This window comes from Phacochoerus africanus, chromosome X, assembly GCF_016906955.1.
Source record: "Phacochoerus africanus isolate WHEZ1 chromosome X, ROS_Pafr_v1, whole genome shotgun sequence".
In the NCBI taxonomy this organism is placed as follows: Eukaryota; Metazoa; Chordata; class Mammalia; order Artiodactyla; family Suidae; genus Phacochoerus; species Phacochoerus africanus.
In genome coordinates, this window is record NC_062560.1 from 88,311,332 (window position 1) to 88,335,486 (window position 24,155).

General features: G+C 39.9%; 1 protein-coding gene across 7 annotated transcripts; it reads left to right on the top strand.

The window, feature by feature from the left end:
• The first annotated feature begins 20,849 nt into the window (after positions 1-20,849).
• On the top strand, positions 20,850-22,736 carry TCEAL7 (transcription elongation factor A like 7). Of its 7 annotated transcripts, none has more exons than XM_047764600.1 (4): positions 20,850-20,965; positions 21,219-21,275; positions 21,562-21,686; positions 22,057-22,736. In XM_047764600.1, the coding sequence occupies exon 4, from the start codon at positions 22,070-22,072 to the stop codon at positions 22,370-22,372; it is 303 nt and encodes a 100-aa protein (XP_047620556.1). In that variant the 5' UTR covers positions 20,850-20,965; positions 21,219-21,275; positions 21,562-21,686; positions 22,057-22,069; the 3' UTR covers positions 22,373-22,736. The 7 variants fall into 7 exon arrangements, with proteins under 7 accessions (XP_047620556.1, XP_047620557.1, XP_047620560.1 ...); XM_047764601.1 differs by having other exon boundaries at positions 21,219-21,237; XM_047764604.1 differs by lacking the exon at positions 21,219-21,275 and having other exon boundaries at positions 22,054-22,736.
• Positions 22,737-24,155: the final 1,419 nt, after the last annotated feature.

A 24,155-nucleotide genomic window follows, 5' to 3' on the forward strand; every position in this document is an offset into this window, starting at 1 on the left:
GTGGTGTAGGTCACAGAGGCAGCTTGGATCCCACGCGGCTGTGGCTGTGGTATAGGCTGACAGCTGTAGCTCGGATTAGACCCCTAGCCTGGGAACTTCCATATGCCACGAGTGCGCAGCCCTAAAAAGCAAAAAAAAAAAAAAAAAAGAATTGCTAAAATTAGACTGACAATCCTAAGTATTTCTGAGGATGTGGAACAACTGGAACTTTCATTCATAGCTGGTGAGAAGTTCAACCACCTCAAAAGACTTTGACAGTTTCTTGAAAAGTTAAACTTACACTTACCATATGTCCCAGAAATTCCATTCTTTGGAATTTTCCCAACAGAATTTAAAGCATATTTCTTCAAACAGATTTGCATAGGAATGTTCATAGAAATTTCGTTTATGACAGTCCCAAAGTAGATACAATCCAAATGTCCATCAAGAAATGAATAGATAGGAATTCCCATCATGGCTCAACAGAAATGAATCTGACTAGTGTCCGTGAGGATGCAGGTTCGATCCCTGGCCTTGCTCAGCAGATTGGGGAACTGGTATTGCTGTGGCTGTGGTGTAGGCTGGTGGCCGCAGCTCCAATAGGACCCCTCGCCTGGGAACCTCCATATGCTGCTGGTGTGGCCCTAAAAAAAAAAAAGAAAGAAAGAAAGAAATAGATAAACAAATTGTGATGTATTCATGCACTAGAGTACTGTAAGCAATAAAAAGAAACAAACCATGGATGCAAGAATTAACAAAGATGCATCTCAAAAATATTATATGCTGGGAAAGATACGAGACACAAAAGAGTGAATTCTGCATGATTTCATTTATATGAAGTTCTAGAAGAGGCAAAACCAGATTGTATCGATGTAAATTTAATCAAATCACTGTTTGCCAGGCTTGAAGTTTGTGATTTTTCTGACCGTAAAAGGAGCATAACAGAACTTTCTCAGCTGAGGGAAATGTTCTCTATCTTGACAAATTAGTAACTCTGTCAACAAATATATTTAATTAAATCATTGAATTGTATAGTTAAAGTGTGTTTCTCTTATTGTATATAAATTATACCCCAATCGGAGTTCCCATCGTGGCTCAGTGGTTAACGAATCTGACTGGGAACCATGAGGTTGCAGGTCGATCCCTGGCCTTGCTCAGTGGGTTAAGGATCTGGCATTGCTGTGAGCTGTGGTGTAGGCTGCAGATGCGGCTCGGATCCCGCGTTGCTGTGGCTCTGGTGTAGGCTGGCGGCTACAGCTCCGATTGGACCCCTAGTCTGGGAACCTCCATATGCCACAGGAGCAGCCCAAGAAATGGCAAAAAAACCAAAAAAATTTAAAAATTAAAAAAATAAATTATACCCCAATAAAGATGACTAAAAATCAAATATCTAGGAATAAATCTACTTAAATACTTGTAAGACCTCTACAATGAAAACTATAAAATAATTTTGAGAAAGAGTAAAGAAAACCTAAGTGAAGAAATATAGATTGAAAGACTCAATATTTTAAAGTTGTCAATTATTCTCAGATTGATCTATAAATTTTTTAGATGACTTTATAGTTTTATTTTATTTTATTATTTTTTTCTAGTTATTTTTTTATTTAATTTTGCTTTTTTTAAAAAATTACTCAAATGAATTTATCACATCTGTAGTTGTATAATGATCATAACAATCTGATTTCACAGGATTTCCATCCCACAGCCTAAGCACATCCCCCCACCTCCCAAACTGTCTCCTCCAGAGACCATAGGTTTTTCAATGTCTGTGAGTCAGTATCTGTTCTGCAAAGAAGTTCATTCTGTCCTTTTCTCAGACGCCACATGTCAGTGAAAGCATTTGATGTTGGTGTCTCATGGCATGGCTGACTTCACTTAGCATGATAGTTTCTAGGTCCATCCATGTTGCTAAAAATGCCAGTATTTCATTCTTTTTAATGGCTGAATAATATTCCACTGTGTATATGTACCACCTCTTCTTGATCCACTCCTCTGTCAATGGACATTGAGGTTGTTTCCATGTCTTGACTATTGAAAATAGTGCTCAAATGAACATTGGAGTACATGTGTCTTTGCAAGTCATGTTTTTCTCTGGATAGATGCCCAGGAGTGGGATTGCTGGATCAAATGGTAGTTCTATATGTAGTTTTCTGAGGACTCTCCATACTGCTTTCCACAGTGGTTGCACCAATGTACAATCCCACCAAGAGTGTCCTGGGGTTCCTTTTTCTCCACACCCAGTTCAGCACTTATTGTTTGTAGACTTTTTTGATGATGGCCATTCTGGCTGGTGTAAGGTGGTACCTCAGAGGGGTTTTGATTTGCATTTCTCTACTAATGAGTGATGTTGAACATCTTTTCATGTGTTTTTTGGCCATCTGTATGTCTTCTTTGGAGAACTGTCTGTTTAGATCTTCTGCCCATTTTTTGATGGGCTTGTTTGTTTTTTTGGTATGGAGCTGCAGAAGGTGTTTATAAATTTTGGAGATTAATCCCTTGTTAGTTGATTCACTTGCAAAGATTTTCTCCCATTCTGTGGGTTGTCTTTTTGTTTTGTTTAAGGTTTCCTTTGCTGTGCAGAAACTTTGAAGTTTGATTGGGTCCCATTTGTTTATTTTTGTTTTTACTGTCATTACTCTAAGAGGTGGATCTGAGAAGATGTTGCTGTCGTTTATGTCAGAGAGTGTTTGGCCTATGTTTTCCTCTAAGAGTTTTATAGTATCTGGTCTTAAATCTAGGTCTTTAATCCACTTTGAGTTTATTTTTGTGTATGGTATTAGGGAGTATTCTAATTTCACTCTTTTCCATGTGGCTGTCCAGGTTTCCCAGCACCATTTATTGAAGGGGCTGTCCTTTCTCCATTGTATATTCTTGCCTCCTTTTTCATAGATTAGTTGGCGGTAGGTGCGTGGGTTGAATTCTGGGCTTTCTATCCTGTTCCACTGATCTATATGTCTGTCTTTGTGCCAGTGCCATGTGGTTTTGATGATTGTTGCTTTGTAGTATAGTCTGAAGCCTGGGAGCCTGATTCCTCCAGCCCCATTTTTCTTTTTCAGGATGCTTTTCTGGGTCTTCTGTGCTTCCAAACAAACTTGAAAATATTTTGTTCAAGTTCTGTGGAAAATGTCCTTGGTAATTGGATAGGGATTACATTGAATCTGTAGATTGCCTTGGGTAGTATAGTCATTTTCATAACATTAACTCTTCCAATCCATGAGTATGGTATGTCTTTTCATCTGTTTGTGTCACCTTTGATTTCTCTCATCAGTGTCTTACAGTTTTCAGAGTACAGGTCTTTTGACTCTTTAGGTAGATTTACTCCTAGGTATTTTATTCTTTTGGATGTGATGGTAAACAGGATTGCTTCCCTAATTTCTTTTTCTGCTCTTTCATTGTTAGTCTATAGAAATTCCATCAATTTCTGTGTATTAATTTTGTATCCTGTGATTTTGCCAAATTCATGGATGAGCTCTAACAGTTTTCTGGTAGAGTCTTTAGGATTTTCTAGGTATAGTATCATGTCATCTGCAAATAGTGATCGTTTTACTTCTTCCTTTCCAATTTGGGTTCCTTTTATTTCTTTTACTTCTCTGATTGCCCTGGCTAGGACTTCCAAAACTATGTTGAAGAGTAGTGGAGAGAGCAGACATCCTTGTCTTTTCCTGATCTCAGTGGGAATTCTTTCAGCTTTTCACCATTGAGAATGATGTTCACTGTGGGTTTGTCATATATGACCTTTATCATGTTGAGGTAGGTTCCCATTATGCCCACAGGCGAATTCTATCAAACATTTAGAGAAGAGCTAACACCTCTCCTTCTGAAACTATTTCAAAAAATTGCAGAGGAAGGGATACTCCCAAACTCATTCTATGAGGCCACCATCACCCTGATACCAAAACCAGACAAAGATACCACAAAAAAAGAAAACTACAGGCCAATTTCACTGATGAACATTGATGCAAAAATCCTCAACAAAATAGTAGCAAACCACATCCAACAATACATTAAAAGGATTATACATCATGATCAAGGGGGATTTATCCCAGGGATGCAAGGGTTCTTTGATATCTGCAAATCCATCAGTGTGATACACCGCATTAACAATCTGAAGAATAAAAACCATATGATCCTCTCAATAGACGCAGAAAAAGCCTTTGACAAAATCCAACACCCATTTCTGATAAAAACCCTTCAGAAAGTGATCTATAAATTCAATGTAATCCATATAAAAATCTTAGGTTATTATTTTCTTTTTGGACAAGCTGATTCCAATTACTATATGAAGATGAAAAGTCAAATATAGCAAAGGCAACCTTGAAGAAGAGACCTTCAAGGCTCCCATACTAGACACCTAATTTGATACAATGCTGTAGTGAATAAATAGTATCATATTTTCTCAAATATTAATATATATGTGTATACACACACACTCATACACATATGGACCTGTGTGAAAGATACCTACACATACTGTTGCTTGATTTATGGGAAAGAAGACAATGTAGTGAAGTGGAGAAAGGATTTGTTTTAAAAGTCATAGCAGATTAGTTGAATATCCATGTGTGAAAAATATTTAACTTCATCTAAAGTAATACACAAAAATTAACTCCCAATGGACTGCATATCTAAATAGGAAAGGGAAAATGTCATTCTAATGTGAAATACACAGGAAGTCATCTTCATGACTTTGGAGCAGTTCTTAAGGTGTTCTTAAGGAGAACACAAAAATGACTAATTACAAAGGGTGAAAAGATTATAAATTGAAATTTATTAAATCAGAAACTGCTATTAATCAAAAGACACTATTAAAAGAATAAGGAAGGAAACTACAAACTAGGAGATTTTTTGGAAGACACACATCTGAGAAGTAATATATGTGTAATGTTTATCTACAATGTATAAAGAACTCTTACAAATGAATAAGAAAAAGACAGGCCATGGAGTTCACGTCGTGGCACAGCGGAAACGAATCTGACCAGGAACCATGAGGTTGCCAGTTCAATCCCTGGCCTCACTCAGTGGGTTAAGGATCCGTCATTTCCATGAGCTGTGGTGTAGGTCGCAAACACGGCTTGGATCTGATGTTGCTGTGGCTCTGGTGTAGGCTGGCAGCAACAGCTCCGATTTGACCCCTAGCCTGGGAACCTCCACATGCCGTGGGAGCGGCTCTAAAAAGACAAAAGACAACAACTAAAGAAAGAAAAAGAGAGGCCATCCAATAGAAAAATGGGCAAACACCTTAAAAAAGCAGTCCAAAAACCAGAATCTCCAAATGTCTAATAAATTTGTGAAAATACGCTTGACTTCATTAGTTTGCAGAGAAATGCAAATTAAAACCAGAATGTGATACCACTAAACACCACCCAGAATGTCTGAAATAAAAAAGACAGAAAACATTAAGTATTTTACAAGTACAACAAGAACTGGTACTACCTCTTTGGAAAACTGTTTGGCAGAATATATAAAAGTAAACTTATGTGTACTCTATGACCCAGCACTTTCACTCTAGATGTACTCATAATAAAAATGTGTGCATTGGCTTACCAAACAACATTTACACATATGTTCATAATAGTACTATTTAAATTGCCAAAAGCTGGGAAATACTCAAATGTTCTTCACTGAGAACATGTATATGTTAATCGTGTATTACACGGTGGAATATTGTTCAGCAATAAGAATGTACAAATCACAACTACACATAGTATGAATGGATCTCACAAGCATAATATTAAGATAAAGAAGCCAGGAATTCCCAATGTGGCTCAGATCTGGCATTGCTGTGGCTGTGGTGTAGGCCAGCAGCTGCAGCTCCAATTCGACCACTAGCCTGGGAACTTCAATATGGTGCAGGCGTAGCCATAAAGAGAAAAAAAAATGATAAAGAAACCAAAATGAAACAGAGTAATGTATATGAGTTTATGTGAATTTAAACATAGACAAAATTATCTATGATGTTAGAATTCATGGTAGTCACAGCCTTGGATAACGACTGGAGAGGAGTTTTCATAGTGTTATTAATGTTCTAGGTTTTTTGTTTTGTTTCGAGTGTTTCTTAAATGGTTTTAGTTTGTAAAACTTCATTGAGCTACGTAATTATGATTTGGGCACTTATATACACATGTACTTTATACTCTATTCAGACGTTTCCTAAATGCAAAACAAACATACATCATTCTTCTCATAGTAAATTGTTAAACTTAAAGAAAAAATTATCACACTATTGTTGGGTATGTAATTTGGTACATTCATTCTGGAGGGCTACTTGGCAGTAATTATTAAAAGAAATGTTCATATTACTTGATGTAGCCGTTTAATTTTTTACTTTTATTCTACAGTAAATGTCAGACATGTGGAAAGATTTGTGCACAAAGATGTTCATTATAGTGAACAAATAAAGTAAAACAATAGAAAAAAGAAAATATGCAAAGAGTTCCTATGGAAAATAGTATGGCGTTTCCTCAGAAAACTAAATATAGAACTACCATATGACCCAGCAATCCTACTCTTGGGCCTATATCCACACAAAAAAATTTCACTGAAGAAGACACATTCACCCATATGTTCATTGCAGCACTATTCACAGTAGCCAAGACATGGAAACAACCTAAATGTCCTTTGATGGATGAATGGGTTAAGAAGATGTGGCACATATATACAATGGAATACTACTCAGCCATAAAAAGAACGAAATAATGCCATTTGCAGCAACATGGATGCAATAAAGATTCTCATACTAAGTGAAGTAAGTCAGAAAGAGAAATACAAATACCATACAATATCACTTATATGTAGAATTTAAATAGGGCACATGGAGTTCCCATCATGGCTCAGCAGTTAACAAACATGACTAGCATCCATGAGGACTCAGGTTCAACCCCTGGCCTCACTCTGTGGGTTAAGGATTCAGTGTTGCTGTGAGCTGTGGTGTAGGTAGCAGACGTGACTTGGATCTGGCATTGCTGTGGCTGTGGCGTAGGCTGACAGCTGCAGCTCCAATTGGACCCCCTAGCCTGGGAACCTCCATATGCCACAGATGCTACCCTAAAAAATAAATAAATAAATAAGGCACAAATTATCCTATCTATAAAACAGAAACAGATCACAGACATGGAGAGCAGACTTCTGGTTGCCATTGGCGGGGGGGGAAGAAGTGGGATGGACAAGGAGTTTGGGATTGGTAGATGCAAGCTATTATGTTCAGGATGGATAAGCCATGAAATTCTGCTGTATAGCACAGGGAACTATATCCAGTCTCTTGAGGTAGAACATGATGGAAGATAGTATGTGAAAAAGAATGTAAATATATGTATGTGTGTGACAGGGTCACTATGCTGTACAGCAGAAATTGACACAACACTGTAAATCAAGTACACTCTAATAAAAAAAAGAATGAAGAAGAAGCCAGAAAAAAAGAAAATATGCAAATATAGATTATTGGGCTTAAACAAATTATTGCCTATCCACATAACTGAGTTCTGTTAAATGATTAAAATGTATGGTTTATGGTCAATTAATCTTTGACAAATGAGGCGAGAATATAAAATGTGAAAAAGACAGTCTCTTCAGCAAGTGGTGCTGGGAAAACTGGACAGCTGCATGTAAGTCAATGAAACTAGAACACACTCTCACACCATGCACAAAAATAAACTTAAAATGGCTTAAAGACTTAAACCAATAAGACAAGACACCATAAGTCTCCTAGAAGAGAACACAGGCAAGATATCTGACATCAACCGTACAAATGCTTTCTTAGGTCAGTCTCACAAGGCATCAGAAATAAGAGCAAAAATAAACCAATGGGACCTAATCAGACTGACAAGCTTTTGCATAGCAAAGGAAACCATGAAAAAAAAAACAAAACAAAAAGACAACCTACGGAATGGGAGAAAATAATTTCAAATGATGAAACTGACAAGGGCTTAATCTCTAAAATATACAAACCACTTAAACAACTCAAAAAAAAAAAAAAAAAACCACAACAACACAATCAAACAATGGGCAGAAGGCCTGAATAGATATTTCTCTAAAGAAGATATACAGATGGCCAACAGGCACATGAAAAAACGCTTAACATCATTAATTACTAGAGAAACACAAATCAAAACTACAATGATGTACCACCTCACACAAGTCAGAATGGCCATTATTAACAAGTCAGCAAATAACAAATGCTGGAGAGGGTATGGAGAAAAGGGTACTCTATTCACTGTTGGTAAGAATGTAAATTGGTACAACCACTATGGAAAACAGTATGGAGGTATCTCAGAAAATTAAATATAGAAATACCATATGACCCACCACTCCCACTCATGGGTATATATCCAGACAAAACTTTCCTTGAAAAAGACACATGCAACTGCATGTTCATTGCAGCACTATTCACAATAGCCAAGACATGGAAACAACCTAAATGTCCATCAACAGATGAATGATTAAGAAGATGTGGTATATATAGACAATGGAATACTACTCAGCCATAAAAAGAACAAAATTATGCTATTTGCAGCAACATAGATGGAACTAGAGACTCTTATACTAAGTGAAGTCAGAAAGAGAAAGACGAATACCATGTGATATAACATATCTGGAATCTAACATATGGCACAAATGAACCTATCTACAGAAAAGAAACAACCCCATGGACTTGGAGAACAGACTTGTGGTTGCCAAGGGGGAGTGGGAGGGAGTGGGACAGACTGGGAGTTTGGGGTTAGTAGATGCAAACTCTCGCATTTGGAGTGGATAAAGCAATAAGATCCTGCTGTATAGCACAGGGAACTACATCTAGTCACTCGTAATGGAGCATGATGGAGGATAATATGAGAAAAAGAATATATATGTATATATACATAACTGGATCACTTTGCTGTACAGCAGAAATTGACAGAACATTGTAAATCAACTATAATAGAAAAATAAAATCTTAAAAATAAAATAAAATATACCATAAAAGTGTGTCTACGGATAGGTGTTCCCTGATGGTTCAGTGGGTTAAAGATCCACTGTTGTCACTGCTATACTTCTAGTTACTGCTATGGTGCACTTTTGATCCCTGGCCCAGGAATTTCCGAATGACCTGAGCACTGTAAAAAAAAAAAAAAAAAAAAAAGAGAGAGAGAGAGAGAGAGAGAGAGAAAGAGAGAGCCTCAAGAAGGAAAAGGACCTTGACTTGGGCCTCAGAACATGGACAGGACTTAGAAGTAGGGTGGGAAAGAGAGGAGATCTGTCTGACTGAAGCCAGGCCTAGTGTGCTTACTACTAAATACACTGTCCACTTAGTCCTCCTTCAGAAGTGCTTAAGTCTGGACTATTTTGTATGAAAGAAATATACTTCTCTCTTGTTTGAAACATTGTATGGGGGGGGGGGGGCTTCTCTGTATTGTAGTGGCTTATCCTCTATCCTAAATAAACTTGTGAAAGAAATGATAGATTTTCCATGTGAAAGGGAAGGATTTTTCTACATCACCTTTTTTTTTCCTGAAACATGGGAAAATGAGTTTAAAATGAATTCATGATACATGTTGTTCATGTTTCTTAGTTTGTTAATTGCCATGTTTTCAGTGTTTTATGTGTAGAAATTGTTTTAATATTGATTATATAAAAATACTCAGGAGTTCCAGTCCTGGCTCAGTGGTTAATAAACCCAATTAGTATCCATGAGGACACGAGTTTGATCCCTGGCCTTGCTCAGTGGGTTAAGGATCCGGCATTGCTGCGAGCTGCAGTGTAGGTCATAGACGCAGCTCAGATCTGGTGTTGCTGCAGCTGTGGTGTAGGCTGATAGCTAAAGCTCCTGGCCTGGGAACCTTCATCTGCTGCAGGTGTGGCCCTAAAAAGACAAAAGAAAAAAATTGTTTTTAAACAAAAATATTCAGAAATAACAATTGATACATATTTTATCTATTACATTCTATGTATATATATGCATATAGATGTATATTATAATCCAACTGAGCATACTGTTTCTAATCTACTTTTCAATTATTTAAAGTATAAATCATGAAAGCTTTATCATTAAATACACTTTTTTTTTGGCTGTGCCCACAGCGTGTGAAATTTTCCAGGCCAAGGATCAAACCTACACCACAGCAATAACTAGAGCCACAGCAATGAAACGCTGGATCCTTAACCCACTGAGTCACCAGAGAATTCCAAGGCTTTCTCTATTTTGAGCCAACATGGCCATTGCTGTTTCCTAGGTCCTATTGGTCCAACAGTTCACCTTTTCTTTTAGCTTTTTCCAGATGGCCTCAAGTGAAGAGGCATTTGGCCTACCCAGGGAGAGTATAACTTTCACCAGCATAGTGCCCTCCTCTGAGACCTAAACCTTATCATTCAGAGCACACGGAGAAGTGCTGGGTATCTGAAGGGGCCCCCAAAGTAACTAATGACTAACCGTGACAAAGGGAAGAGATCGCCTGGAGAGTATGAGAGAACATAGAGGTTATATTGACACAGTCTCCATTCTTTTTTCCTTTCTTTTTAGGGCAGCACCTCCTGGCATAAGGGAGCTCCCGGGCCAGGGGTCGAATCAGAGCTGCAGCTGTAGGCCTATACTTCAGACACAGAAACACCGGATCTGAGCCATATCTGCGACCTACACCATAGCTCACGGCAACGCTGGATCCTTAACCCACTGAGCGAGGCCTGGGATCCAACCCACATCCTCACGGATACTATGCCACGTTCTTAGCCCACTGAGCCATAACAGGAACTCCTAGACAGTCTCCATTCTAAAACTTAGGCTGGTTTCCAGACTCAACACTAACCAGCCATGCAAAACCTTTCAAATTTAAACCTTGTTTAAACCTCTCAAAAGGGGAGAGGGAGAGGATGGAGGGAAGAACACCAGAGATAGTGTGCCCTAAAAGATCAGATGAAAGGTCAGAAGGGTATTAAACCAGCATAATGATTCAGCTGTCATAGTAAAGAAAGGTAGAGGCATACTGGCCATCAAAAGGAGTGAGTGTCAGACAAGGCTCTGGAATTTCAAGACAGAGGAACTAGACAAGTTAATATGGCAGCACAAGATCTCACTCAAAGATGAACTACAAAATATCAACAGAAGGCCCAAAAGTCAAGTTGGCTCCCATAGACCGGTAGGGACCAAATGATATCATTTGGATAATGGCAAATGGTTGGAATCAATATTTTCATCTCTTAGATATAGTTGCAAATTTGCAGGATTAGAGAAAAGAGGATCAGGTTGAACCATAAATAGGTGGTTAGCAAAATCCAGAGTGTGGGAAATCCTACAAGTGAAACAGCTCAAGCTTTTCCACAGATAATTTGCAAGGAAAAGAAAGAGGTGGAGGAAAAACCCGTACATAAATAGAGACTTTAAATAAACCTAAACTTTTTTTAAAGAGCAAGAAAAACTGTAGTGTGCAGGTATGTACAACTGGAAGATAAAACCATAAAGAAACCAAAGAAAGTGATTACTATAAACAGAATAGTATTTACTTTCAGGGGAAAAGAAGGAAGTTTCTTTTAGGATGGGGCACCCAGCGGAACTTCTGGAGTCGCTGAAAAAGTTCTATTTGTTGACCTTTATTATGGTTACAAGAGTGTTCTCTTCATAATATTTCACTGACCTATACGTTTTAAATGTTTCTGGGTTATATTTTATAATAAAAATGCTTTAAAACTTACACGCTCTCTCTTTAACATGAATAAGATCTAAGACAACTTTTCAAGAATCATAACATCATAGCAGGCTAGTAATGTTGAGATCTCAGGGTCTCCTAATGACCTCATAATAAACAAGATCAGGATTGTTAAGAATTCTATCACCTGAATCAACTCTGATTTCCCAGTTTATACAACTAGTCCTTTATTTCTTTGTTCTACAATTGCATGCAATTATTCAAAATATCATTATGGTTTTCATTCAATCTGCAGGCAATATCTATCTAGGATAAAAATGCTACAAAGCTATGACAGTTGAAGAGCTCCCTATAGCCTTTCATAGTCCAAATTGATTTCCTCACTTTGCAGAGACATTAGGTTAACCTTGGGGTTTTTCGTTAGGATTGATCACTTTTCTTAAACAACTGTTAGAGATGTAATTTACACACATTAAATTGTATACATATGAAGAATACATTTCAAATGAGTGGTGAGTATTGACAAGTGTATAGTCCTACATAATCATTACTGCATTGGAGATATGGAACATTTCCATTACCTCAGAAACTTTGCAATTGGTACCTCAATAAACTTTATTCCAGGAAACAAAAAAACCTATTTCTATTACTATAGATAGGTTTTACCTGCTCAGAAATGTTGTATAAAAAGAATCATATTGTATATATTATTTTATGCCTGGCTTCATCCATGTTATTGCCTGCATAGGTATGTTCCTTTCTATTGTTTGACCGTCTGTGTTTGGTATTGAAACATAGCAAATAAACTCAGTACTTAGGGGCTTAAAATAATAACATTTATTTTTTATTTTTTGAGGAAACTCCATAATGTTTTCCGTGTTGGCTGTAGGTTCGTCATGTGTGGTCCTTATTATTTTGAAGTGTGTTCCCTGTATGTCCACTTTATTGAGAGTTTTTATCATAAATGGATGTTGAATGTTATCAACATCTTTTTCTGCATCTGTTGATGATCATGTGATTTTTATTCTTTAAATTTTAATGTGGTGTATCACATTGATTTATTTAACCATCCTTGCATCCCTTGGATAAATCTCACTTGATCATAACATATGATCCTTTTAAGCATTACTGAATTCAGTTTGTTAATATTTTATTGAGGATTTTTGCCTCTGTGTTTGTCAGTAATATTGGTCTGTAATTTTCTTTTTTTGTGTGGTCTCTTGTCCGATTTTGGTATTGGGGTGATGTTGGACTCATAGGATGTGTTCAGAAGTACTCTTTTCTCTTTAATTTTTTGAAAATATTTGAGAAGGATAGGTTTTAACGCTCCTTTAAATTTTTATTAGACTTAACCTGTGAAGCTATCTGATCCTGAACTTTGGTTTGTTGGGAATTTATTATTATTACTGATTCAGTTTCATTGCTGGTAATTGGTCTTTTCATATCTTCTCTTTTTTTCTTTTTTGTCTGCACCCACAGCATATGGAAGTTTCCAGGTCAGCAACTGAATCTGAGCCATAGCTAGGGCCTATACCACAGTTGTGGCAACACTGGATACTTCACCTGCTGTTCCACAGCAGGAACTCCCTCTTCATATTTCCTATTTCTTCCTGATTCAATCTCAGGAGATTGCACAATTCTAGGAATTTATCCATTTCTTCTAGGCTGTCCATTTTGTTGACATATAATTGTTCATAGTACTCTCTTATGATCCTTTGTATTTCTATGGTGTTGATTGTAACTTCCCTTGAATTTCTGATTTTATTTGGGCCCTCTTTTTTTCTTGACGAATCTAGCTAAAGGTTTATCATTTTTGTTTGTCTTTTCAAAGAACCAGCTCTAAGTTTCATTGCTATTTTCTTGGTTTTTTGTTTTTGTTTTTAGTCTCTAGTTCATTTATTTCTGCTATGATCTGTATTATTTCTTTTTTTCTACTAGCTTTGGGTTTTGTTGTTCTTCTTGTTCTAGTTGCTTTAGATGTAAAGTTAGGTTGTTTCTTCTCTGAAATTTTTCATTTCCTGAGGTAAGCATGTGTCACTATAACCTTCCCTCTTAGAACTGCTTTTCAGTGTTCCATAGGTTTGGATAATTATGTTTCCATTTTCCTTTGTCTCCAAAGGAATATATGTTCCCATTTTCCTTTTATTCCAAAGAATATTTCCTATTCCTTTATGTCTTTAGTAGCATATTGTTTAGCCTCCACGTGTTTGAGTTTTTTGCAGTTTTTTTTTCTTGTACTTGATTTCTGGTTTCATACCATTGTGGTCAGAAAAGATGTTGGATATGATTTCAATCTTAAATTTACTGACTTGGTTTTTGGCCTAGCATGTAATCTGTCTTGGTGAATATTCTGTGTACATTTGAAAAGAACGTGTATTTCATTGCTTTTGGATGGAATATTCTACATATATCCACTAAGATCATATGGTCTAATGTTTCATTTAAGGTCAGTATTTCCTTATCGGTTTCCTGTCTGAATGATCTGTCCATTGATGTAATTAGGGTGTCAAAGTCCCCTAATATTATTGTGTTACTGTCAATTTCTCCCTTTCTGTTTGCTAATATGTGTTTTATATATTTAGATGTGAATGCTAGTACACTTTATGTTGTCCCAGAGGCCTCTTAAACTATCCTCATCTTTTTTTTTTTTTTTTTTTTGCTTTTTAGGGCTGCACCCCTGGCATATGGAGGTTCCCAAGCTAAGGGTCCAATCAGAGCTACAGCTGCCAGCCTACGCCACAGCCACAGCAACACGGGATTCAAGCTACATCTGTGATCTCCACCACAGCTCACGGCGATAGCAGATCCATAACCCACTAAACGAGGCCAGGGATCAAACCCACAACCTCATTGTTCCTCGTCGGATTCATTTCTGCTGTGCCATGATGGGAACTCCAAACTATCCTCATTTTTTAAAAATTCTTTTTTATTTTTTCCATGCGTCTTGGGTGATTTCCACTATTCCGTCTTCCAGTTTGCTGATCCATTCATCTGTATCATCTAATCTTCAATTGATTCCTTCTACTGTATTTTTTTATTTCAGTTATGGTATTCTTCAGCTCTCTTTGACTCTATATTTTCCAGCTCTTTGTTGAAATTCTCACTGTACTCATCCATTATTCTCCTGAGATCAGTGAGCATCTTCATGATCATTACCTTGAAATCCTTATTGGGTTGATTGCTTATATCTACTTTGCTTATCTCTTCTCCTGGGGTTTTGTTTTGTTCCTTCATTTGGAACATATTCCTCTATCTCTTCATTTTGCCTAATTCTCTGTGTTCATTTCTATATATTAAGCAGGTTGGTTACATTTCTTCATCTTGGAGAAGTGGCCTTATATAGGATATGTCCTGGTGGGCCCAGTAGCACACTCCCCTCTAGTCACCAGAGCTATATACTCTTGGGGTGCCCCCTATGTGGGTTATGTGGGCTCTTCTATTGTGGTGGGGCAGACTACTGTGGGCACACTGGTATGTAGGGTTGGCCCCCAGCCCAGTTGGTTGCCAGGATTTACCTCCTGTCATGGCTATCAGTCTGTTCATGGGTAGGGCTGGGTCTTGGGGCTACTGGCTGTGGGGTTGGGGGGCCTAAGACTGGTGCCAGCTTGATGGTGGTTGGATAAGCTCCTGTTTCTAATAGGCTAGAAAAAGGTCTCCAAAATGGCATTTGCCAGCACCAGTGTCCTTGCGGTAGAAGGAGCTCCTCAAGATGGCTGCTGCCATGGTCTATGGCTCTGAGAGAGTCCTAGTCACCTCCTGCCTCTCTGGGAGACTCTCCAAAATTAGCAAGAGGGTCTGAACCAGGCACCTTTCAAATTATTGCCTCTGCACTACCACTTGGATCATGTTAGGTTTTGTGTGCATCGTTTAAGAGCAGTTTCTGTTTCCTACAGCCCTCCAGCTCTCCTGCACACAAGCTCCACTGGTTTTCAAAGGAGATTTTCTGGACTAGGGAGTCTGATGTAGACCTTGAAAAATTCACTCCGAGGGGAGAACCTCTACAATCATGATTATCCTCTCATTTGTGTGTCATCTACTCAGGAGTGCAGGTCTTTACTATACCATGCCTCCACCCTTCCTACTTTCTCATTGTGGTTCCTTCTTTTATCTTCAGTTGTAGAAAATGTTTCCTTTTAGTCTTCAGGTTATTCTCACAGACAGCTGTTCTGTAAATAGTTGTAAAGTTGGTGTGTCTGTGGGAGAAGGTGAGCTCAGGGTCTTTTTACTCCACCATCTTGCCTACAGCTCTAAACTTTTTTTTTTTTTTGTCTTTTTGCCATTTCTTGGGCTGCTCCTGTGGCATATGGAGGTTCCCAGGCTAGGGGTCAAATCAGAACTGTAGCCACCGGCCTACACCAGAGCCACAGCAACGTGGGATCTGAGCCACATCTGCAACCTACACCACAGCTCACAGCAACGCCAGATCGTTAACCCACTGAGCAAGGGCAGGGATCGAACCGGTAACCTCATGGTTCCTAGTCAGATTCGTTAACCACTGCGCCACGACAGGAACTCCTAAACTTTTTTTTTTGTCTTTTGTCTTTTTAGGGCCACACCTGTGGCATGTGGAGGTTCCTAGGCTGCTGGCTACAGTAGATCTGAGCAGTGTCTCTGACCTACACCACAGCTCATGGCAACGTGGGATCCTCAACCCACTGAGCAAGTCCAGGGATTGAACCCACATCCTCATGGATACTAGTTGGGTTTGTTAACCACTGAACCACGATGGGAACTCCCCTCTAACCATTTTTAATTGTAGAATTCAGTGCCTTTTAGTATATTCACAGTGTACAATTATCAAAACTATCTAGCTACAAAATATTTTCTTCATCTCAAAAGGAAATCCCAGGCCCCTTAAGCATTCACTCCTCATTCTCTCCTCTCTTAGCCCTTGGAAACAATTATTTTGTTTTGTGTTTCTATGGATTTGTCTATTATGGACATTTAATACAAATACAGTCATACAATATATGGCCATTATAACCCATTTGTCATTCTTTGCCCAGCCTCATGAAATTTCACTTTATGTATGTGCACCTTAATATATAGCAATAGGTGCAAGGGTCACACCTGTGGCATATGGAAGTTCTCAGGCTAGGGGTCAAATCACAACTGTAGCTGAGGCCCATACCACAGCCACAGCAACACTGGATCTGAGCCACATCTGTGACCTATAGCACAGCTTGTGGCAAAACCTGATCCTTACTCCACTGAGCCATGCCAGGAATCGAACCTGCATCTTCAAAGACGCTATGTCAGGTTATTAACCCACTGAGCCATAATGGGAACTCCTCAAGGGCAACTTTTTAAAGACTTTTGGAGAATGTTTTCCTGCGCTAAACCCTCATCTCAGGTATTCTTCCTCACAAACTTCAGCCACTTCTACCTCCAACCTGTCCTGTCAACTCAGGAAGGCAAACATTCCTTCTCTCTAAGCCACTATCCATAGGATGCCTTTATTCAAAATCCAAAGCAGTCATGGGGCTCACCTTGATTAGTTCTCTTCTTTCAGAGACCACACCCTTTTACTGCCAATTTTCCAGAGTCTAAAAACATTTGTAGTTGTTTGACGTATTTGTCTAGTTATCTAGTTCTTCAGTGAAGGGGGATGTGCCTGATCCCAGTTTGTCCATCATCTGTCATTTGGTTTATTTTAGCATATTTTGTACAATTTTAAGATAATTTGGGAGTTCCCATCGTGGCTCAGTGGTTAACGAATAAGACTAGGAACCATGAGGTTACCGGTTCGATCCCTGCCCTTGCTCAGTGGGTTAAGGATCTGGCGTTGCTGTGAGCTGTGGTGTAGGTTGCAGATGTGGCTCGGATCCTGCTTTGCTGTGGCTCTGGTGTAGGCCGGCGGCTACAGTTCCGATTCGACCCCTAGCCTGGGAACTTCCATATGCCGAGGAAGCGGCTCAAGAAAAGGCAAAAAGACCAAAAAAAAAAAAAGACAATTTGTTGTAGAGTTCCTTCATCTTGTATGAAGTTGTATTGGAAAAGGAACCAGCAAGTCAACCTGGTGTCTACATAACCCACAAGAAAATTCACCCATCCTTGCCATAGCAAGGGTAGGAGTGCACTATGCCTCTATCTTTGCCTTGTTATCTCTTTTGGATCAACAGGATGAGCAGTGATCTAAGGATTGTACACCAGTACCCTGTTCTTGCAGACCTCTGTATGAAATTCTCTTAGAGACTCCATGTCCACTTAGTTTAAAAGAGGAAAGGAGTTCCCATCATGGCTCAGTGGTTAACGAACCTGACTAGTAACCACGAGGTTGTGGGTGCGCTCCCTGGCCTCACTCAGTGGGTTAAGGATCCAGTGTTGCTGGGAGCTGTGGTGTAGGTCACAGACGTGACTTGGATCCCATGTTGCTGTGGCTGTGGCCTAGGCCGGCAGCTGTAGCTCTGATTAGACCCCTATCCTGGGAACTTCCATATGCCGGGGGTGCAGCCCTAAAAAGACAAAAAATAATAAAATAAAATAAAATAGGAAAGAATTATGCTATTCCTTTCATCCATGAGAAATGGATAGAATTGACTTTTACTATGTGTGAAACCTGGAGTCAGAATACTGTGGTTAAAATTCTAGCTCCACTATTTATTCTGTGACTTTGGGTGAGCTGCTTAACCCTGTATTCCTTAGCTTCCTAATAATAGTATTCTGAGTAGTAATTAAGTTAGTATATGTAAAGCAAACTTAGAAGAGTGCCCTGGTACATAAGAAGTATTATATAAGCGTGAAGTACTATTGATGGTGTTGTTGTTGTTGTTGTTATTGTTGTTATAATGAACAACACTGAACTCCCCACAAAACCAATGGCTCCCGCAATTCTTTCTCTCTCACCCTTACCTGTTTCTTACACTGATTTGGGGGAAGAACTGGGACAATTTTTATTGTAGATACACTGATTTAGATACCTTTTGGTAAGCTCTTATGAATGTATCAGTTCCCAAGTATTGGAGGGTTTTTTTCCCCTGATACATAATGCCTCTTTGTCCTCACCTATGAATCCCATCAGCCAATGCTAGGGAAACTAATTAAATCTACCTCAACATCTTACTTTGCGTACGTTTGCATGTATTTTTATACCAGCTTTTACTTATAAATGGAGACATATTCTGTGAACAATTCAGAGAAACTAATGATGTCTGGATCTAATATAATCGTTGGAGGATGAAGTAAAATAAGGCAGGGCAGTGATATGATTATACCCATTGTTTAGAATCATCATTCTATTGGAAGATGGCAAGATGTAAAGCAAAGAGGCCAGCAAATGTTACTGTAGTTGTTCTGGAGTCTATGGCTGCTTGCATTAGGGGAGGGGCAGTGAAGCCAGAGGGTGAACTGGAAAGATTCCTGAGATCTTTTGAGACCTGCTATTTATTAGAGCACTTGGTATTTGTCAGTCATGGAGACAATGAAGAAAAAGACCTTCCTTTTTGTAAAAGGTGGAGATGCTGGCAACAGGGAAGTCCAGAAAAACAGGCTTTTATTACAAGGATGAGCTAGGATATTTACCATTATTTTTGTAATCTGGTCAATTCATAAACAGTGACCTCTTTCAAATTGGAAAAAAAAAAAAAACAGAACAAGTCTAACTACCTGTTTGAAAAGCTGTTCAAAGAGGATTCAGGAATTCTCCACCCCACCAACAAACGTTTTGCCTCTATCACAACTAACTATTCCTTAATAACTGTGATAACAATGACCCACTCTTTTTAAAATCTCTTCTCCTTCTCAAGGATTTTCTGGAGCCATTTACGTCAAATTGATTAATGGCAACTTTTCATTTATAATGAGCCACTGTCTTCCTAAAAACAAATTTTAAGAACATATCCCTCTTCGTGTTGCATATATTTCAAGCTAACCAATCAACAACAAATGCATTTAGGGAGTTTCTGTAGTGGCTCAGCAGTTAACGAAGCCGACTAGTATCCATGAGGACGCAGGTTCAATCCCTGGCCTCAGTCAGTGGGTTAAGGATCTGGCATTGCTGTGAGCTGTGGTGTAGGCTGCAGATACAGCTTGGATCTGGCACTGCTGTCGCTGTGGCGTAGGCCGGCATCTGTAGCTCTGATTTGACCCCTAGCCTGGGAACTTCTATATGCCATAGGCATGGCCCAAGACAGACAGAAAGAAAGAAAGTAGGAAGGAAGAAAAGAAACAACAAATGCATTTAGATACGTACCAAAAGCCTTAGCCACAAAACGTTTTGTGTGATAAGTGTGAAATGGGGCCACTTTCTATTAATGCTTCTAATTCTCCAATGTGGCTGATTAAGGTCCAAGGAAACATAAACAGGATGGAGATGTCTGGGAGATGTGAAAAACTATTTGATTCTGAGCAAGAGTGTTTAGGAAAGGTGGGATTTTAAAAATACAGTATTGAAGGAAATAAAAGGGCATGATACAAACTGGGAGAGAGAAAGCATGATATTGAGATCAAACTCGTAAAATGTTATGACTAACTTTTGAGATCTGAAAATCTAAGGGCAAGGTGCTGAAGGATTATGGACTCAGTAGCTCACCTAATAAAAGGACCTCACATGCTCAGGAGTGCCTCAAAAGTGTGGCCTCCAGTTGCCCCGTACATTTTAAACCTCCAAAAATGTGTCTGCTTGGAATGTCTATATTTATCTTATGACCCAGCAACAGAAACAGGTGGCAAGGTCTTATTATCCTCCTAGCTTGAATCTTTTTTTCCCCAAATGTATGTATTGTTATCATATTTCTGATTATTGAAAGAATATAACAAGTTATGAGGAAAAAAGGGAAAAGAAAAGGAAATTATCAGAACAAAAGTAGAACCCATAATCCCAATCATTATTTCCTTTCTTAATATACCCCACTCCCTCCCATATGGTTGCAAGAATTGAAGTGCAAGGACAATTGTGGCTCTTAGTGACTGGGGAGAGGGTAGGTGGAGGAAGGACTGCTACCTTGCTGTTCTTAGCTTAGAAGAGGATGAATAATCCTCGCTTTCCACACAACCACTAAAAAAGTAACAATTGTTAATATGACTATGAGAAGATGCAGCCCTTCTCTGGTAATCAGAGAAAGGTAAATTCCCACCACAGAGAGAAGGGGCCACTTTTGACCTCTGGAATTAGCGATGACAACAATGAGCAACAGGGCCCGGTGAGGTGGGGGGTGAGAGGTTGGTAAGCCTTCCCACTTCTGCAGCACAGCTGGTGGGAGGGGAAAGTGGGGACCAGAGTTGGAGGATGACATAATCCTCACGTGATCAGGAGCTGACGCGAAGTCCTTATATTCCCCGTGCTTCTTTCTCCTCCGGGTACCAGCTCCTTACTGCCCTGCAGGCGTTCGTGCTTGTGGTCAAGAGAAAGAGGACGTAAATTCTTTAAATCCCAGAAGGTTGGTGTGAGGGAACCAGTGGGACCCTTAGGGTGATAGTGGCTGAATCTAGTGACTGGAATAGGTCCAGGCTTGCTTTCCCCAAAGCCCTGCAAACTCGTTGGAGATAATTGTATTCTTTTTTTGAAGGGGGGTGGGGCTGGAGGAGGTGGAAGTCTCTTGAGAGCCACCTAGAGTTTTAGTAGTAGCTCAGCAATAATCAGCTTCCTTCAGATTGGCAAGACTTCCCTTTATCTTTCTCCTCTTTTTCCAGTTCCACTGGAGGAATTAAGGTGTGGGCTGGTGTGTGGAGAGCGGCTAGAATCCTGAGGTGGTGACAGAAAAATTTAGGGATAATTCGAAAATAGTTCCTCTCATTCAATGCCAGCCTGCAAGGGAGGCGGGGCAGTGGGCAGGGAGGGGGTAGTGGTCCTTGCAAGTACTAGGCCTGAGGGTGACGGGTAGGGGAAGGGGTGGGGGTGGGGTCGGAGATCCAGTGGGAAGGGATAGGAACAGGACGGGAACCAGGAGCTAGGAAATTTGGGGCGACCGCGGTGATGAAGAGCCCGGATTCAAGACAATAACGTGTCTTGTCTCTGGGGCTGGTCCATCCACAGGGAACTCCCTCCTCCTCGTCCCCGCCCCCTTCCTTTCGGTCTGCAGGTCTGTAGGTCCGTAGGTCTCTGTTCACAGACATCTGGAGGGAAGAAAAAAAGGAGGAAGCTATCCTGCATTGTCTCAGGTCAGTGTGAGGGAGGCACTCAGACAGGGGGTCTCTAAGGGTGGAGTTGGGAAAGGCGAGAGCCGGATAAAATTTGCGACCTCACAGCTCAACTCCCTCTCCGCTCCCCTTCTCCCCATCGGGAAGGCCTTTAGCCTCGTCTGCTGGAGAACTGGTGGGTTGCGGAGGGAGGGGAAAGAGGGCGGAGAAGGGCTAGGGGAGGAAGGGGCGGCATCTCGAACTCCGGAGGGCTGGACCAGTGTGGCAGGGGTGGGAGATGAGGGGAGTATCCAGCTTCAGAAAGAACCTGACAGTCTTAAATCAAAACAAAACAAAACAAAACAAAAACCAAAGCAGACTTACTCTATATTTTCTCCACGGATTTAAGCAGGAAACGACCCATCATGCAAAAATCCTGCAAAGAAAACGAAGGAAAGTCCAAGTGCAGCGTGCCAAAGAGAGAGGAAGAACGCCCCTATGGAGAATTTGAACGCCAGCAAACAGAAGGGAATTTTAGGCAAAGGCTGCTTCAGTCTCTCGAGGAATTTAAAGAGGACATAGACTATAGGCATTTTAGGGATGAAGAAATGACAAGAGAGGGAGATGAGATGGAAAGGTGTTTGGAAGAGATAAGGGGTCTGAGAAGGAAATTTAGGGCTCTGCATTCTAACTATAGGCATTCTCGTGGGGGTCCTTATCCCATTTAATGCATTTCTTCGCCCAGTTCAACTGTTTTCTTTGTTAATATTGCCATCATTGGTTCTTTTTGTCTGCCTTTTCTTGCTAAATATTTGCTACTATTTTATTTCAATCCTTCAGTGTTCTTTTGATTTATACATGACTCTTGTTACCAACACTTCATCTTTTGACCCAATCTCACTCATTTAATAGGGTTGTTTCATTCGTTTGCATGGGAAGATGCTCATTGTACATTGTAAAGTGAAAATAATATGCTGCAAAATGATATATATAGATCTATCTATATATATCTTATGTGTACATTTATATATATCATAAATGCAAAAAAGTCTGAATTATTATACACCAAATGGTTAACTGTGAATCTCTGTGTGACCTGTATTTTTTTTCCTTTTTTGCCTATTTGCATCTCCTCATTTTCCAAAAAAAATGAACTGTATGTATGTGTGTGTATTACTTGTGCCATGAAAAAAACCTAAAATAAACAAACACAATAAAAAAAAACTTGTTAATCACCTTTGAAGGGCAATGAAACAGTTAATAAACTCTTAATAACAGGACTATAAAAAAGAAATGTAAACTTCAAATTACCTCTTGATCACCTAGCCAGGGGAATAAAACTGGCAATTATTACCGATACACTTGCTTAAGACTCCATCTTTTCATGTTGAAAACGTTTGCCTAACAGGGCTGCTGTGGGGAAGAAGTGAGGTGACTGTGCTTGGTGCACCCTTGTTCCCACCTATGCATACAGAACCCCAACCCACTACAGAACATCAGCTAGTTGAGGGAGGGCCCTGGCATGACCAGTGTTCAGGAACAAGTCCAATAGGCTGGGGAGGGTGGTGGTGCTTCCCTGCCAGGCCTCTGCTGTTGAGCCCCACTGCTGGCGTTCCTGGGTCCTGCCATGCCTGCTGGGCACTGCTGCCTTTTCTGCTGTGTCCTTTGCTTTCTGTTGGCTCCCACTGCTGCTGGTGCACTGGAGTCCTTGTGTGCCAAGACCCCAAAGACTTTCCTGGAGTCCCCAGTGGGCTTAACCCCCACTCTGTCTTCTAAAGCTTCTTTCTTTGCTTTATAATGACGTGTAACACAAGTGGAGACTGTCCCAGGATTGCTTGGGCCACAATGTCTTGCAGGATTCTTGGTAAAATAGTCCCTTTCGTTTTCGCTTTGCTTTGCTTTGCTTGCTTGCTTGCTTGCTTGCTTGCTTTCCTTCCTTCCTTCCTTCCTTCCTTCTTTCTTTCTTTTTAGGGCTGCAGGTGTGGCATATGGAAGTTCCCAAGCTAGGGGTTGATGGGAGCTACAACTGCCAGCCTACACCACAGCCACAGCAACATAGGATCCAAGCCACGTCTGAGAACTACAGGACTGCTTGCAGCAATGCTGGATCCTTAACCCACTGAGCCAGGCCAGGGGTCAAACCCATGTCCTCATGGATACTAGTCGGGTTCTTTACCATTGAGCCATGATGGGAAATCCAAGCCCCTTCTGTTTTCAATCACAGGATACCTCTTCTGAAGGAGCCAGACCCGCTGAGTCTATTTGGGGAGTTAAACCAGGGTACAAGCTTGAGCAAAAGATGTCATACTCTAAGAACTGAGGTTTTTTTTCTTCTCTTGTAAGATGATCTCTCCCTGCAGACTCCTGGAAAGCCTGCCTTACTGGTTCAGAAGACTCAGGGGACATGTGTAAATTACACAAAGTGATGCAGGAAATAGATCTAGGGGCACAATCCCTTTCTCTCCATCCCTTCCAATCCTGAAACATTTAAGAATTCCTTGTAAGACTAAT

What these genes read in the sequence shown, in the direction of transcription:
- TCEAL7 (XM_047764600.1), top strand. Translation starts at nt 22,070, where the DNA reads ATGCAAAAATCCTGCAAAGAAAACGAAGGAAAGTCCAAGTGCAGCGTG.